The sequence below is a fragment of the Rhinopithecus bieti genome, unplaced genomic scaffold (genome assembly GCF_001698545.2).
Source record: "Rhinopithecus bieti isolate Rb0 unplaced genomic scaffold, ASM169854v2 scaffold_30846, whole genome shotgun sequence".
NCBI lineage: Eukaryota > Metazoa > Chordata > Mammalia > Primates > Cercopithecidae > Rhinopithecus > Rhinopithecus bieti.
Window position 1 is genome coordinate 3,223,188 of NW_016814438.1, and position 17,853 is coordinate 3,241,040.

At 42.4% G+C, this 17,853-nt stretch overlaps 1 protein-coding gene across 3 annotated transcripts in view; it reads right to left on the minus strand.

The window, feature by feature from the left end:
- ME3 (malic enzyme 3) overlaps positions 1-17,457 on the minus strand; it is a 220,629-nt gene extending 203,172 nt beyond the window's left edge. For 2 of the 3 annotated variants that reach the window (XM_017850859.1, XM_017850857.1), the window contains exons 1-2: positions 17,169-17,457; positions 16,606-16,803 (exon numbers count right to left, since the gene is read on the minus strand). In XM_017850859.1, the coding sequence (XP_017706348.1) occupies positions 16,606-16,788 (183 nt within the window). In that variant the 5' untranslated portion in view covers positions 16,789-16,803; positions 17,169-17,457. Of the gene's footprint in view, positions 1-16,605; positions 16,804-17,142 lie in introns of all 3 variants that reach the window. The other variant, XM_017850858.1, reaches the window with a different exon arrangement.
- Between the last annotated feature and the right edge of the window lie 396 nt (positions 17,458-17,853).

A 17,853-nucleotide genomic window follows, 5' to 3' on the forward strand; every position in this document is an offset into this window, starting at 1 on the left:
CGAATACAACTTACAAGGGATGTGAAGGACTCCTTCAAGGAGAACTACAAACCACTGCTTAAGGAAATAAGAGAAGACACAAACAAATTGAAAAACATTCCATGCTCCTGGATAGGAACAATCAATGTTGTGAAAATGGCCATACTGCCCAAAGTAATTTATAGATTCAATGCTATCCCCATCAAGCTACCACTGACTTTCTTCACAGAATTAGAAAAAACTACTTTAAATTTCATATGGAACCAGAAAAGAGCCCGCATAGCCAAGACAATCCCAAGCAAAAAGAACAAAGTTGGAGGTATTATGCTACCTGACTTCAAGCTACACTACAAGGCTACAGTAACCAAAACAGCTTGGTACTGGTACCAAAACAGATATATAGACCAATGGAACAGAACAGAGACCTCAGAAATAATACCACACATCTACGACTATCTGATCTTTGACAAACTTGATGAAAACAAGCAATGGGGAAATTATTCCCTATTTAATAAATGGCGTTGGGGAAACTGGGTAGCCATATGCAGAAAACTGAAACTGGATCCCTTCCTTACATCTTATACAAAAATTAACTCAAGATGGATTAAATATTTAAACATACCCTAGAAGAAAACCTAGGCAATACCATTCAGGACATATGTATGGGCAAAGACTTCATGACTAAAGCACCAAAAGCAATGGCAACAAAAGCCAGAATTGACAAATGGGATCTAATTAAACTAAAGAGCTTCTGCATAGCAAAAGAAACTACCATCAGAGTGAACAGACATCCTACAGAATGGGAGAAAATTTTTGCAATCTATCAATCTGACAAAGGGCTAATATCTAGAATCTACAAGTAAGTTAAACAAATTTACAAGAAAAAAACAACCCCATCAAAAAGTGGGTAAAGGATAAGAACAAACACTTCTCAGAAGAAGATATTAATGCAGCCAATAAACATATGAAAAAAAAACTTGTCATCACTGATCATTAGAGAAATGTAAATCAAAACTAAAATATTGTCTCATGCCAGTTAGAATAGTGATCATTAAAAAGTGAGGAAACAACAGATGCTGGAGAAGATGTGGAGAAAAAGGAATACTTTTACACTGTTGGTGGGAGTGTAAATTAATTCAACCATTGTGGAAGACAGTGTGGGGATTCCTCAAGGATCTAGAATTAGAAATACCATTTGACCCATCCATCCCATTACTGGGTATATACCCAAAGGATTATAAATCATTCTGCTGTAAAGACACATGCAAACGTATGTTTATTGTAGCACTATTCACAATAGCAAAGACTTGGAACCAACCCAAATGCCCATCAATGATAGATTGGATAAAGAAAATATGGCACATACACACCATTGAATACTATGAGCCATAAAAGAATGAATTCATGCTATTTGCAGGGACATGGATGAAGTTGTAAGTCATCATTCTCAGCAGACTAACACAGGAACAGAAAACCAAACACCGCATGTTCTCACTCATAAGTGGGAGTTGAACAATGAGAACACATGGACACAAGGAGGGGAATATCACACATTGGGGCCTGTCAGCGGGGGGTGGGAGCAAGGGGAGGGATAGCATTAGGAGAAATACCTAATGTAGATGATGGGTTAATGGGTGCAGCAAACCACCATGGCACATGTATACCTATGTAACAAAACTGCACATTCTGCACATGTACCCCAGAACTTCAGTATAATAATAATAACAATAAAAAAGATAATGCCGATCTGCAGTTCCCAATTACATGCTGGCCACAGTATTAACTTGTAGTCAAACTAGAAGAAAGACTCCTGAGGTACCATTTTCCTTTAGAAAAAATAATAATAACCATTTTATAATGTTGTTTGTTCACTTATTTATTATCTGTCTTTCTCACTAGATTGTACACTCAATAATAATAAGAATCATAGCTGGCAAGCTTATGATGTTATTCTCGATACCNAGGATCTAGAATTAGAAATACCATTTGACCCATCCATCCCATTACTGGGTATATACCCAAAGGATTATAAATCATTCTGCTGTAAAGACACATGCAAACGTATGTTTATTGTAGCACTATTCACAATAGCAAAGACTTGGAACCAACCCAAATGCCCATCAATGATAGATTGGATAAAGAAAATATGGCACATACACACCATTGAATACTATGAGCCATAAAAGAATGAATTCATGCTATTTGCAGGGACATGGATGAAGTTGTAAGTCATCATTCTCAGCAGACTAACACAGGAACAGAAAACCAAACACCGCATGTTCTCACTCATAAGTGGGAGTTGAACAATGAGAACACATGGACACAAGGAGGGGAATATCACACATTGGGGCCTGTCAGCGGGGGGTGGGAGCAAGGGGAGGGATAGCATTAGGAGAAATACCTAATGTAGATGATGGGTTAATGGGTGCAGCAAACCACCATGGCACATGTATACCTATGTAACAAAACTGCACATTCTGCACATGTACCCCAGAACTTCAGTATAATAATAATAACAATAAAAAAGATAATGCCGATCTGCAGTTCCCAATTACATGCTGGCCACAGTATTAACTTGTAGTCAAACTAGAAGAAAGACTCCTGAGGTACCATTTTCCTTTAGAAAAAATAATAATAACCATTTTATAATGTTGTTTGTTCACTTATTTATTATCTGTCTTTCTCACTAGATTGTACACTCAATAATAATAAGAATCATAGCTGGCAAGCTTATGATGTTATTCTCGATACCTCACAGCACCTAGAAGATAGCAGGTGCTCAATAAACATTGGGTGGATGATTGGATGGACAGGGATTCAGGGGTGAAAGTAAAGAAGACATGAGTTCTAGGACAGGAAGCAGAATAATGTAAGATGAATAGGTCTTAGGTTGGCAACCCTCGGCATCTTAGGTGTACCATGAAGAACCTCAGGATATGCCTCATATATGAGGCAGTCTATAAGGAAGAAGAGGCCATGAAAACAGGAGATGGGAGAGACACAGGCAAAGTTTACCTTCTTTACAAATCTTTTTTTAAATTTTTGAGACAGAGTCTCATGTTGTTGCCCAGGCTGGAGTGCAGTGGCGCAATCTTGGCTTACTGCAACCTCCGCCTCCCGAGTTCAAGCGATTCTCCTGCGTCAGCCACCTGAGTAGCTAGGATTACAGGCATGCTCCACTGGCTTAACTAATTTTTGCATTTTTAGTAGAGATGGAGTTTCATCATGGTGTCCAGCCTGGTCTCGAACTCCAGAGCTCAAGTGATCCACCCACCTCGGCCTCCCAAAATGCTTGGATTATAGGCATGAGCCACTGCACCCAGCCTGCAATTTTTCCTCTGCTTGCAAATAATATATGTAACACACCTATAAGAGTAACTGACACAGTAGGCATTATATAAGTGATTGTTAGTATTTTTAATGTGATTGTGCCAGTAATTTTGAGCCCCAGAGGAGGCAACTGGCTCTTTGTCCAGTTGACGGTAGTAGATCACAGAACACTGAATGGCTCAGTCAACAAGAGAGCAGCAGTCAAGGCCAGTTACCAGAGACAGGACTGCCCCTCTGCTTGGCAGGCCCTCGCTCCTGGCACCACCTGGCCAGCTGCCCCACTGGCATCCATGCCATCATCTCCCACAAACATGGCTAGGCATCTCCCGAGGCTTCTCAGATATGAGGAGAAACTGCTGCCAGCTCTGGGAGTGTGAGAACAGGGGAAATTATTCAGCTCTGATGGGTGGATTTAAAAGTCTGTTTCTAAAAATGGCTATTAATAGGTTTTTCTCTACACCAACCATCCCTACTCCTGTTTCATCAACAGCAACTGCATTGCTATTCACTGTCTTTGTGACCTCAAGTGATTTTACCAGTCAAAACAAATACCTACTGCCTAGGACAGACCAAAAATAAAAGAGATAAGAAAGGAGAGTATGACATGAGGGCTAAGCTTTCTGTCAGTTTGTGGAATGTTTTCAAGATCATGTTACTGCAAAGAAATACATAAAATTCAAAAGGAGGGTGGTAACTGGGAACTCACACAGTCATCACAAATGGACACACAAGAGTGACAGCAGGAGCTACCTCAACAGATACTTAGGTTTGCAACATATGACATTGTTTAATATTAAAGCACTTCATCTGCATTGTTTAATATTCAAGTTTTTCTATGGAGAGACTCAAAAGCCCTCTGCCTAAGTTGACTGAGGCTGATTCAAGACCCTATTTCAGGACGGCAGGCAAAGAGCTACCTTTCAAAGATGGTAGGTATAAGAGACAGACATCACTCAAGGAGGGAGTTACCCTCTACCACTTACTTCCTGGACAGGACATCAACCCCTCAGGGCCTCTGAAAACTTATGTAGAATAGTGATAAAATGCTAGGATATTATCTGCCCAAAGCCTAAAGGCTAGTCAAGATGACCTTTTTGTTTTCTGGAGGGATGATCATCTTGTGTTCCAACAGAGGAGAAAAGTTTGATTCACGTTGCGTATGCAAGTATTTATTAACTACCTGTGGCAGTGTGGATGGAGACTATCTTAAAACTTCCTGCCCAATCTAACTGCTAGCTGGGTGAAGTTGGCCCAGCCATGCCCTATTTAGCTGGCTATGAAACAACATTTTAACTTTTATCCTAAATTACCATAGTAGACATTCTCTTAACTTGCTGTCTCACTGTCAGAATCTCAAGAGACCGGAAGTGTTATAATAGTGGCAGGTAGGTAGGTAGATAGAGACATAGACGATAGCTGAATGGATGGATGGATGGATGGATGGATGGATGGATGGATCGATAGATAGATCCAAATTTAGCTGGATCTATTTTTTTAAAGTTAGTTTTTAAACATTGGCTAGAATGTGCCAAAATGCTGGGACAAAATCCTGAGACTACCGATGATATCCACTATCCTCAACACCAGCTTCAACTTCCAGAACTACTAGCTCTTTAAATGACACTTGAATTTCTGCTGCTAGTGACATTTTAATTTAAGCTTCTCTCAGGCAAATGTCTGGATTATCCAGGCTTAAGCTCTATCCAATACTGGGAAATCATCACTAAAGTCTCCACCTAGTCTGCCTCTTCTCTGACTCACTCCTCTCCATCAAGTCTGCCAAAATTAGATGTAGCCCATGGCCGTGGAGAATGAATTTGATCCTTTAGTCTTTCCCTCTCCTTCTGGACTGGATGTTCTCAGGGTGCATGTAGCAGATCTAAACTCTATCACATCTGTGACTTCTGTAGCCCACACAGGGCTTCACAATGTGTTAGGAATGGAACAGAAGCTTTAGGATGTGGATTAATCAAGAACTAATTGGTCACTTACCATCTGCTTTACATACATTACTTCACTTAATCATTTTAGCAACTTGTCAAGTAGATATGTTTTACTGTCATCCCTTTCACGGACAAGGAAATGGAGGTTCAGAGAAATATCCCATATCTAGTGAATAGCAAAGCTGGGATTGGAATCTTGGATTTTTCTGACTCGAAATCCCTCGATTTTTAGCCAGTGAGCTCTGCTGCCTAATACCTGGTCACAGCTATGCCCCTTGAGGGGGTTACACAAAATTGATTCTAGCTGACTACTTTCCTTTCTTCCCCAAATCCTCTAACCTGTTGCAAGTTACAACAGGTCTAAATTTAATGTCTTTAAAGCAGCCCAAGGATGAGAATTGATAATATCATCACAAAGATGCTATTCTTTAGACGAAGTGCACCTGGCATAGCATCAGAGCAGAAAACTCTCTTAAAGAAATGTATCTCCAAAATTTGTATGATAAAATAAAAGATTTTTGTGGCTTTCAGAATTCTCCAAGCCCTATGGAGTGATCTAAAAGTGTCAGGTCAAGATTTTCACCATCTTTTCAAAACAGCTGACAGATGGGGCTGGTGTATCATCAATCTTCACCACATAGTTTCTGATACATCAAGGAGAAGGGGATGTAGAAGTAATTCACGTAACTAATTTTTATTGAGGTTATACTATGAGGAAGACATTGCATGCTGGCTATGAGATGCCCAAGACAGTATCCTGGATCTGAAGAAAACACATGCACATGATGGCGATACATGTGCTAATAAGTGTACACTGAGGCCAAATGTGGAAAGAGCCATGACTACTACAAATGCTAAATGTCAAAGGAATGTAGAGGATGAATGAGTCACTTCCATGTGGCATTATTGAGGAGGCCATCATAGCGGAGGTGACCCTGGAGATGCTGAACCCTGAAGCATGCCAAAGTTTTTAGGTGGACCCAGTGTAGATGGGGCACCCAGGCATTGTACAACATAAAAGTGAGGGAAAGAACAAAACCAAAGAGCACGTCAAAGTACTGGAGAGATGTCTTTAATTCTATTTGTAAAATTAGAAATGTCATATTATTTAGCTCTCTGAAGATGAGGTCTCTTACAGGGTACATGTCTATTGCTCAATTTCTGCACATTCAGCTACAAAAGTAATGGGTGACTATACTCAGAGACAATGCCATTCTCTTTCATGATCTGACCTAAATAGCTTCTCTTCCACCATCTTCATCTACCACCTCTGATACTTCCATGGGTGTCAGCTTTGCCAACACTGCCATTGGAAGTGTTTCTGCACCTCTCTTCCATGCTTCCATAGTCCTTGTATGAATGCACCTCTCATTACATCTACCCGCTGAATTAGAACTGCCCCTTACTAACTGGTTCTCACCCGTACTCTTCCTACACTATAAGCTCCTTCAAGGCAGAGAATTGTATTATATTGACCACAGTGTCTCCACTGCCTAAAACTAAACAGGAACTCAGAAAATAACTATTGAATAAATTAAACAAATGAGTCTTGGGAGACTTACACAAATTTAGAGGGTGAGAAAAAGGTATCCAGTGATCTTTAAAGTTCTCTCCAGCTCTAGGAATCTACAATTCTAACAGAGCCAGTGGAAGTGAAAAAAGCCAGTCAGAAGCCCACAGTAGGGAGCAGGGAATACCCTAGGTATTTCTCTGGAAAGACCACAGCACATCAGACTTCATGCATAGTCTCAAGCCAGAGGGAAGCCGCACACTAGAGGTGTTAGTGCAGCCTAGGGGATGAGCCCTAAAATCAGATGGCCTGGGTTCAAGACTCAGTTCTGCCACTATGAGTTGTATGACCTAGGACAAGTTAGCTAACCTTATGCCTCAGTTTTTTCGTCTGTAATATAAGAACAATAACAGTGTCTGAGGGCTGAGGTAGGAGGATCACTTGAGGCCAGGAGTTCAAGACCAGCCTGGCCAATATAACGAGACCTTGTCTCTACAAAAAATTAATTTTTTTAAATTAGCTGAGCATGGTAGCTTGCCCCTGCAGTCCCAGTTACTTGGGTGGCTGAGGTGGGAGGGTCACTTGAGCCCAAGAGTTCGAGGCTGCAGTGAACTGTGATTGTGCCACTGCACTCCAGCCTGGGTGACAGAGCAAGACCCTGTCTCTAAAAAAGTAAAAATGGAAATAAAATTTAAAACAGGAATAATATAGTAACAGTGTCTACCTCAAAATGTTGTGGTATTGTATTAAATGGGTTAACATATATAAACTGCTTAGAACAATTCCTGGCACACTGTATGACCTAAAAACATTAGCTGTTATTACTTGACTTCCCTCCATAACGTTACCAAAGAAAACTCAGTATAATAGGAATCTGGATTGGAATCTTCAACACCTCTTTCAAAACCAGAGAAAGAGGAATGGAGAATGTCTATTTTCATTGGAACCCTAGCTCCACTGTACACTTGGCAATCCCTCTCCTGTTGGGGAAGTCCCTGAGCAGCCTTATAACTCAGAAGCTATGCCAGTTTCAGAGATGTGGACTCCCTCCTTCAGTTTTCTAAAAGAGCAAAGCAAAATAGAACAAAACAAAGGAATCAACAGAGCCTGCCTTCTCCAGAATTCCACACCATAGGGGAAGATGTTTCAGGACCAATTAAGTAATGGACTTCATGTAGCTCACTACCAAACGACAACACAGAATCCAGACACAATGCTTTTAAAAAATAATAATCTCATGTTGCTTATCATTCAACTGTATCTTCTAAAATCCCTCTAGTTTTCAAGAATCACTTTTAGAAAGCCAATGCAGCTCTGACTTTCTCTTATTCAAGTTTCTCAAAAGCTGCGGATCTTTCCATCAAAAATCCCTCTCCTCAAATGACTGGGTGCATTTTACTCTTTACTGTGTCCTTTTGGTAGGAATTGTGTTTTAACCGGGCTGCACGGCAACCTTTCAGATACAAAATGAATGCATGCTTTTAACCACTGACCTCGGCACCCCCAACTGTAGGATATCCATCACATTTTCATCACAATCATAGAGCATCTTTTGTGCTCTACATCAGAGAGGCAGTCGGACACCACCCCAAAGGATTTCCCAATATACTTTCTACACATCAAAGTGAAGGTTTTTGAAACTCACTGTAATCCATGACTTTGCAAACAAAAGTGCTGCACATTAGAGATCCTTTTGCAATGGCCTTAGAAATCAAAAGGCCTTTCCCCCTCCTCTCACTATAATACTGACATTTGGAAAGAAGAGAGTAGATGATAAAAGAAACCTTTGGTAGAAATGACAAAAATGTGAAGTAAAATAAGGCCATAAACCTCAGAGTCCACAAAGGCCAAGAGAAATTGGAAACAGGGAGACTAGAGATGATCCTGAAAAAGTGTCCAAAACTATGCCATATATAGACCCCAGACTTAGACTGACTTAAGATGGGCAAAACACATATTTCTGTATGGGATTTGCCCTTCAGCGCTGCTGCTGACATAATCTAGATATGCTGTTTACAATTGCTATTAGAACAGGCAGCAGGCTCCTCTGTTAACATTTTGTTATTACATTTTGTTATTACTTTATTGCCTCTTGAAGATAGCTAATAATAAAAGCTTGAAAGGAGACTACTTCAGAGGGATCTCCACCTATATATTACAGATGGGCCAGCCTCCCAAAGTTGGTCTGAATATTATTTACTTGGCTCTAGAAACAATTCCCAACAGAAACTGTAACCTAAAATTGAAAAGAAAATGGAACATTAAAGGACAAGTACATAAGGAGGAAATAAATCTCCCATAATCTCGCTGACGTAACACAATCATGTTCACACATTTACTTCCAAGCCCTTTAATATTTCTATCATTTTACAATAACATTCATGAGTATACAGTCCACTTAGTATTTTGCAATTTGAATTAAGCATTCATTAACATAAGCCAATGTTTCTGAAGTCTTAATAATGATTACACAAATGCTTACTTAACACAAGATATACTTTCTCTGGAGGATGATTCAGTTATTTACAACATGCCTATGAGAAAACACTTTCTGAGTATCATCTTCAGGTTCCAGGAACAGCAAATCTCCCTTTTGTGTTCCTGGCACCCCATTCCATACTTCCTTGATTTTTGGACCCCTGGGAGAAAAGGCTCTGAGTGGTTTCCTTTGACTTTTATAGGGGTCCTACAGAACAATGGAAATACAGAAATTCTGAGCGGGAATGAAGTCTCCAAGGATTCAGAGTGGAGGGTGGGAGTTCTAGGAAGTTAGAGATGCTGACAGATGCTGGGGTCTCCTACCTCTGGTCTATTTCCTAAACATCTCCTTTTGTGGTTTCCGTGGGCTCGAGAATTGTCCCTGTCCACCTCTGGTTCCAAGGCACCACCTGTGTCTTCTGAATAGGAGTTCCTTCTTCCCTGGGCTCTGCTTAAAGCTGGAGATAGAGTTAACATCTCTGCGCTATGCTCCTCCAGCACTTCATTCTGTAGTGGGCCTCTGGGCACCCAAAGGGCTGATGTAAGATGTATACACACTCCAGTTGGGCATGTCAGCACCACAGATGGGGGCACTGAGGGACAAGAGTCACCAGGGTGAAAGAAGGGGCTCTGGCAAAAGGAAGGGTGAAGGGAAGAGATGAGAGGAGGGAGCCTCAGCAGACGTCTCTTTGAATGACTCACTCATTCACTAACTGCTTACGAGCACCAACTAAGTACCTGTGATATATCAATGAACAAATAGACAAAGTCCCTGACTAAGTGGATCTTAAATCACAGTAGGAATGAACGGACAATAAGCAATTGACATACTAAGTAAGAAGATAGCATGTGAGGAAGTGTCAAATACTATGGGGGAAAGTAGGATGTGTAGGGGGAGCAAGAAGGTTGAAAGGACTGTTCATGACTTGACATGTGTCAGTCAAAGCAGCTCCCATTGAGAAAGTGAGAAACTTTGAAAAAGGGAGGGAGTTTACCATGTGGCTATGGAGGAGTGGTGTGCTCTAGGAAGGAGGACCAGCCAGTGCAAAGTCTGGGTAGGAGCACAGCTGACTGAGGAGGCCAATGGGGTTGGGGCAGTGAGTGAGGCAGAAAAGAGTAGCAAGAGATGAAGTAAGAGAGCGTCGATGTGAAAGGCATCATCACGACTTGAATGTGGCCAGGTTTTAAGCAAAGAGTGACATGTTGAAACTTAGTTTTTAAAAAATCACCATGGCCATTGTGTTGAGAATAAAAGAGCTAAAGGGAAAGAAAGGAGACCAGCCAGGAGGCTACTGCAGGCATTAAGCAGAGAGAGGCTGGTGGTTTCAATCAGTGGGGACCCATGGTGAACAGGGGCTGGATTCCAGATTTAGTCTGAAGACAGAGCAACAGGATTTTCTGGTGGATTCTATAAGGGGTCTGAAAGAAAGAGTGGTCAAGAATAGGACCAAGATCTTAGCATCTCAAGATATGGTTAACAGACACAGAGGAGAAGACTGAAGAAGACTGGAAGTTGGGAGATCAATTCAGAGGTTCTTGCATAATCTAGATATGAGATGGCAAAGGAGTGAAAAAGGCTGATAGTAGTGGGGATATAGAGAAACATAAATTTTAAAGGCTGGGGTAAAATTGAAAACAATGAAAGCTTCATATCAACATTTTGTGGTAGTATCTTCAATTTCCATTTTCCCTTTATTTAATAATGTAGAATTTTTAGCTGAATACATGGGCGCCCAGCCAAAGATTACATTTTCCATGTTCTCTTGCAGCTAAATGTAGCATATGACCAACTTCTGGCCAACTGAATGTAAGTGGAAGTGATATTTATAACTTCCAAGTTGTGCCCTTAAAAGGGATTTCCCCTTCCCAATTGACTTCTGCGTGGAATTGATAGCAGAGGTGAGACCTGTCATCCTGGACTTTGAAATGTAAAACGCATACTGGATGGCAGAGAAACAAAGTCAAACCACACATCAACTCACAATTGCTTGCCCAGACTTGTTCATAACAGAGAAATATACTTATATCTTGTTTAAGTCTCTGTATCTGGGGTTCACATTGTTGTCACTGCCTAACCTGTAGCAAATAATAAACATTCTTTGAGCTGTTCTAAAAACAAAGCCCCAATACCAATACTTACCAATCCTGTGAAGTTAGGACAGTATTCAACAGAGTAAAGTTTAATTTCAACCTACCTCTGCTAGTTTGTTCCAACATATCTGAACAGTATTTGAGCTTCAATGGCCTGAGTCATTGCACAAGCTCAAATCTAGAGTAAATTGCCACTTATGGAGCTAATATTTACCCAATAATCCACTGCTTCTCTCAACTGGGAGGCACAATTCTACATCATACCTGAGGCAGAGATCTGGAGAAGATATATTATGTAATCTGCCTTCCAGGCAAAAAACAGCATCACCAATAAACTTCTAATTATCCATACAACCCACTTACCATCTCCTGATTGATTGATGAGCCAAAGTCCATGATAGCAATCTCCTCTTATCCAAAGGAGACAAGATCAAGTTCTAAGCCAGCAGAGAACAAAATCATATACTTTATTCAAAGGCAAATCCTAGCTGTGTGGGAGTCTAATAAATCATCACTGAATACAGAAGGGATTCAGCTGAAACCTGTGCAGTCTCAGATGTACAGCCAACACTGCAGCACTGTCTGTCAAGCCTTTGCAGGTTTACTGCTCTAAACGTATGAAGTCCACCTGGGAAGGCTATCACCCATGGTGCCTTGCAGTCTCTGAGGCCCTACTACATGAAGTGTCCTGGTCCATAATCACAATGATTTGACTAAGCACACTTTCCATTCATTCTTTCCCTGACTATCAAGCTCAAGAGAGCAAAAAACTGCAGAGAAGCAGGTGAAGGATCAGTGGAATTTCATAGCAAAAAAAATCACTGCTGGCACACAGATCAAAGGGGGAAGATTGGTGTGTTCTGGGAAATAACGCACCCCTTCAGTTAAATGACCTGAAGTCTGGGAAGATGAGAGTCAAGTGGGTACATTTCCTCCAAAATGGGCCGTATGTAGCCATTTATTTAGGCAAGATCTTTGGGTTGTAAAGTAGTGACATTAAGATTAATAAAGTTGAGAGGAAAGGGGCCATGACATGATTGAAATCATTTAAAGAACAAATATTTATTGAGCATTTCAAGTCAGACAGAGAGAATGCCACATGACAAGACAGAGTCTCTGTTCTCGTGGTCTAGTGTGGAAGACAAACCAACAAGCCATTGTAGTAGTGTGCTCAGTGCCAGAAGGAAACAGTGTGATAAGAAAAATAGGAGGGAACTCATATCTAGTTTGGCAAGTGGGGAATAGGACAGCTCTTCCTAAAAGATGCTATAGGTAAATGGAGGTCAGAAATATGTTGATGGCCCATCAACACGTTGCTACACTTATAAAATGGGGATGGCATCTTCCTACGAAGGTATCCCTGTGAAATAGGGCTGATAGTTGCCTATTTAATGTGAGTAAAAGATGGCTCATATAACCAAAGATTTACTCTGTTGCCAAATCTGTATGCACAATAGAAGAGGTTATTACATAAATTTTAGAAGAAAGGTAGAATATTAGTCTTAAAAAGAAAATAGAAGCTCATGGGTAGTTAACTTGCATCATTTAGAAAATCCAGACTCCTCGAGGGAGTTTGGAATCATCTAGTATCAGTTGTCACCATCAGGAATATGCCTAAATCAGTCTATGCAGTTGTGAATTGTCATCATTATTCAGTAGACTCAAATGCAGCAGGCAGGCTGCTTCTGTCCACTTCTATGACCAATGATAATCTCTGTGGAGTTCCTTGGCTTCTTCCTTGGCTTGTCTTTTCTTTGGAAAATGAGAATGTTGGATGAGAACAATTATTTTCAAAAATTTTTGTTACTACAATCCACAGTAAAAATAGTCATTTTACATGCTGACCTGATAAAATATCCATCTTTATTAATTTCAATGCATTTGCTATTTTTCTATTTCATTCTAATACATTTCTTTTAAAAAAAATTGCTGGTAGATCCATTAAGCTAATTTCATGTCTCGTAGTTTGTAACTTATAGTCTGAACAATTCCAGACTAGATCATCCCTGAGGGGCCTTCCTACCCCAATTATGGAAATCATCCTCATTATCACCTAATATCTACCACACAGGGGCTGTCTCCTATGATCCTTAAAGCAGTAGTGTAACATGGACAGAGGAGCTTATGAGATTCATCACAGATCCCGCGGCCACAGCATGACAGAGCTGGTACCAGAACCCAGTGAACGCACAATAGCAGCAATGCTTGCCCTGGTTGGCACCTCTTCTCTCAGAGAATTCCACCTCCTGACCACCCTCTGTCATACAGCTGCAACTTAAATGCCACTCCTAATCTGTCGAAATGAGATGCAAATCTAGTGAACACATTCCAAGAATTTAATGTTAATTTTTATATTAATGCCCTTGCTAGATCTTTTAGGCACTACTCCATGCCAAACACAGGTGGATGAAACTCATTCCCTGGCCTGGAAGGGCTCTCCTTCTAACAGAAAAAAATCCACCCACAGACCTGAACACTAAGCATGGCACTGAAGACTCTTTCAAAACTGCACTTCCATTTTGCTTCCTCAGTAATAAGCTCATTGTTCTATTTAACCTCAGCACTATCTTCCCACCTGGCTGATGGAAAGTACCAAGGCTCAAGCCTTCCGTGGAGACTCTCTGAGCACTGGAGACCAACAGAACAGCCAGAGGGTGGCACTCCAGCGGGAAGAGAAGGGCACTCACAGCACCTCCCAGGAAGCACTCCCTCTGTTGCTCTCCTTCTCTCCCTAAGGGTAAGTGAATAGGGGATGCCAACAGGCTGTCAGCCTCCTTCTACATACCCTTCTCATCCTAGACAAGCATCAACTGACTTCAGGAATATATAAAAGACGTTGTTTAACATCATGGAAAGGTCAGGTCCCTAGATTTATGGATAACACCTGTATTAGTCTGTTCTTACACTGCTGTGAAGAAATACCCAAGACTGGGTAATTGATAAGGAAAAGAGGTTTGATCGACTCACAGTTCCAAATGGCCAGAAAGGTCTAAATAAACTTACAATCCTGGCAGAAGGCACCTCTTCACAGGGTGGCAGGAGAGAGAATGAGTGCCAGCAGGGGAAATGTGCCAGGCACGTATAAAACCATCAGATCTCGTGAGAACTCACTCATTATCACGAGAACAGCATGGGGGAAACCACCCCCGCGATTCAATTACCTCCTACAGGGTTCCTTCAACAACACGTGGGGATTATGGGGATTACAATTCAAGTTGAGAATTGGATGGGGACACAGCCAAACCATATCAACAACTTATTTATAGTACTTGGGAGAAAAAATTTTACATCAGAGGCAAACGACAGGGGCAAGAGTGATTTCAGGGGACCAAAATCTAGGTTTTAAAAAAAGACTTAAAGATCTTCCTTCATTTTCTTAACTACTCACAAAGCAATAAGTGCTGGTTAGTAACATGCCAGTACTTCTAAGGCAATTATTTTCACAATGATTGGAACCTGTAGTGGAAATTTATTGTTTTGCTTTCCACATCCATTCCTCCTCTTTCTGATGACAGTATCCATATTTACTGTGAGGATCTATATTCCCTTTATTCCAAGCCAGATGGTGTGGGTGGCCCTACCTTAAACCCTATTTTAACTCCAGGGGTGGGCTCTGACTGGCTTTAATTACTGGTGATTGGTTTTGGTTGGGGACTGGGAAGAGAGAATCTAATCAGAGTCAATAAGGCAAAAGGATTCACTTTCTGAGGTATCAGAGAAAGAGTCTTTTCTCTTCCACAAGAGCTACCAGAAAAAACTATCTTTCTATTCCTGGATGATGTGGTGTGAGAACAGGAGATGGAGGACTGTGGCAATAACGAGGTGAGAGACTTCACTGGATAGAGCTTGAGGATGAAGCTGACCTTGCAGAGGCAGAGTAGAGAGCCAGAGAGAATCTGCATCTTGAGCAACGCCATCTGGGCTTCTGGTTCAAGCCCTGCCTGCAACCCTTCCTCTAGATTCTTTAAAGGAGCCTTTGTGGGCTTAAGCCAGTTTGTATTTTCTAATGCTTACTAGCGAAGTAATTCAAGGTGATAACAAACACCTTGAACACTTTGGAAAGTGGTAGTGTCCAAACAATTTAAGGTTTCTTTTGGAAAGAGCAGGAGTCCAATGTAATAGAGGTTGATTTTTTTTTCTTAGCTGCTTCTATTAATTCTGCAGGAAACAATCACAATACTTCACATTATATAGTTGCTCCTACTTCTCAAAAACATCTTTTCCACACAGATTGCTTCACCTGAATTTCACAATCCAGAGTCAGAGCAATTATAAAACATTTTTTATTTTGCAGTAATTGTTATTCAGCACTTTATACAGTTTAAAATATGATTTCAAGTTCAGTGATTCATTTTATTGTCACAATAACCAAATGAGATAGAAATGTTGAGTCTATCATAATATCTATTTTAGGCTGGAGAAAGTTGAGCCTCAGATAAGTTCAATGAGATGTGTGAGTTAATTTGAGGAGGTAGGGGGAGACAGGACTTAAATCTCAGTCTCTTGCTTCTATTTCTCTCACCCAATCCTCTAAACCAAATAAACTCTATTCCCAGAAACAAATACAAAAGGGCTAGCGGTGGGTTGAACTTGACCAAAGCATTCGAGATCTGGATTCCAGTGGCAGAGCCAGAACTAACTAGCTGGTGACCTTGGGCAAGTTTCCTTTGTCTTGTTTTTTTGTAAAAGAAGAGGTTTAAACTAGGATCTCTAATGCTCCTGCAAGCTCTAAAATTTCTGTAAGTCTGGAGTTTTCCCTCCTTTCTCTCAAATTAATTTTTTTCCCCAGAATAATAATCATAACCTTATTTATTCTCCCGCTGGGTACCAGGCACTGTGCTAAGTACTCCCATTTTCTACCCCCATTTTCTCTTTAGATCTCACGACATTCCTAAGACAATTATATCTCTTTTACAGATAAGGAAACCTGGACTCATGTAGGTTAAATGAACTGCCCCAGACCAGCAAAATCAGTAAGTACCAAGCGGAGAGCTGACCGCAGGTCAGACTGACCGCGAGGATCTAAACCTGGTCTATGTTGTTATTGCAGAAGAAATTAGGCTCCCTGCATTACTGGTCGCCTCTCTCCGCGCATAAAAGGGAGAGGAGGGACAAGAAAGCCAAACCAAGTCCCAACAAGCCCCTGCAAGGCAAAAACAGAAAAACCGCTGGAAGGGCTCCCTGGAGGATCCTTTCCAGGTCCAGGGGGCGGGGTGCAATTTTCAGGCAGCCACGGGACCGCAACGCGGGCAGTCCTGCCCTCAGGCCCATTACCTTGTTGAGATGAGGGTTCCTGGTGACATCGTATCCGCGCTTCTTCAGGGGCACAGGGCGCGCCGGGCCGGGCTTGGAGTGGCAGCCTTGGGCGGGCGTGGAGGGTGCCCAGCGCGGGAGGGCACCGCAGGCCCGGCCCGGCCAGGGAGCCAGCCGCGTGCCTGTCCCCAGCGCGGCGCCCATAGTCCTTGTGCAGACCTGGCACGGGAGATAAAGCAAGGTCAGGGCCTCCTTCCAGCCAGCCAGGACCCACGCGAGCTGCGGGGCACTGGGCCTGATCCGGGGACGCCCCCTCTGGGAGAGGGCAGGGGCTCCCAAAGGGTTAAAGGCTCCAGCCCCCGCCACTCCTCGGCTGCCACCTGGTCGGCTCCGTGCGGTGTGCCAGGCCTAGCCAAGAGCCAGGCAAAGCGAAACCAAGCCCTGGAAGCAGATCCAGTGCGGGTGACAGCCGGCGCCACCCCCGCCCCCATCCCTGTGAAAAAGAGGCGACTGCGCGGCGAGGGGTCCCCGAACCCTCAATCCCGCGTGGTGGCTTGCCTGGGTTCCCTCCTTCCCTGGCCCACCTGCGCTCCTCTGGGAGCTGAGGTCTACGCGGTCCCGCTGCGGAGCAGGCGGTGAGTCCTCTCCCGCCAATGGGTGGACCGCGATGGCTGCCGCGAGCTCGCGGAGCTGGTGCGTTCCTGAAAGAGCGGTCCTACAACCTTTGTTCTCAGTGCCTGGCTTCCCCTGAGGACGCGCGTGGGGCGCCTCAGCACTGCGTGCACGTGGTTGTCCCCAGTGACAAGCAGCAGCTCAGAAGGCCCGCCTGAGACTCTCCATCTTGGCAAGACTAAATGCACAGAGGGGGATTTGCGTTTAGGGGTCAGCATACCCTCGCACTCTCCCAACATTGGGGGAAGGGCGTGCCTTCAGGATTTGGAGTCGAAATCCTCAGGCATTCGGTGCTCAGTGCTGCCTTGTGCTGTCCGATACAATGATATAATAGCCATTCGCCACGTGTGGCTATATAAATGTAAATAAATTAAATAGAATAAAATTTAGCATCCAGTTCTGCAGTCACAAGAGCCACATTTCCAGTTCAAGAGGCACTTGTATGCAGATACAGAACATTTCTGTTTTTGCAGATACTTCTATTCGTGCATCGTTGATCTAGGAGCCACAGTTACTAAGAGGACTCCTGAGGACCCCATGGAGCTTGCCATGGGTTATTGGGGCCAGATAGGGATCTTGGGGTCCATCTAGCCCCAA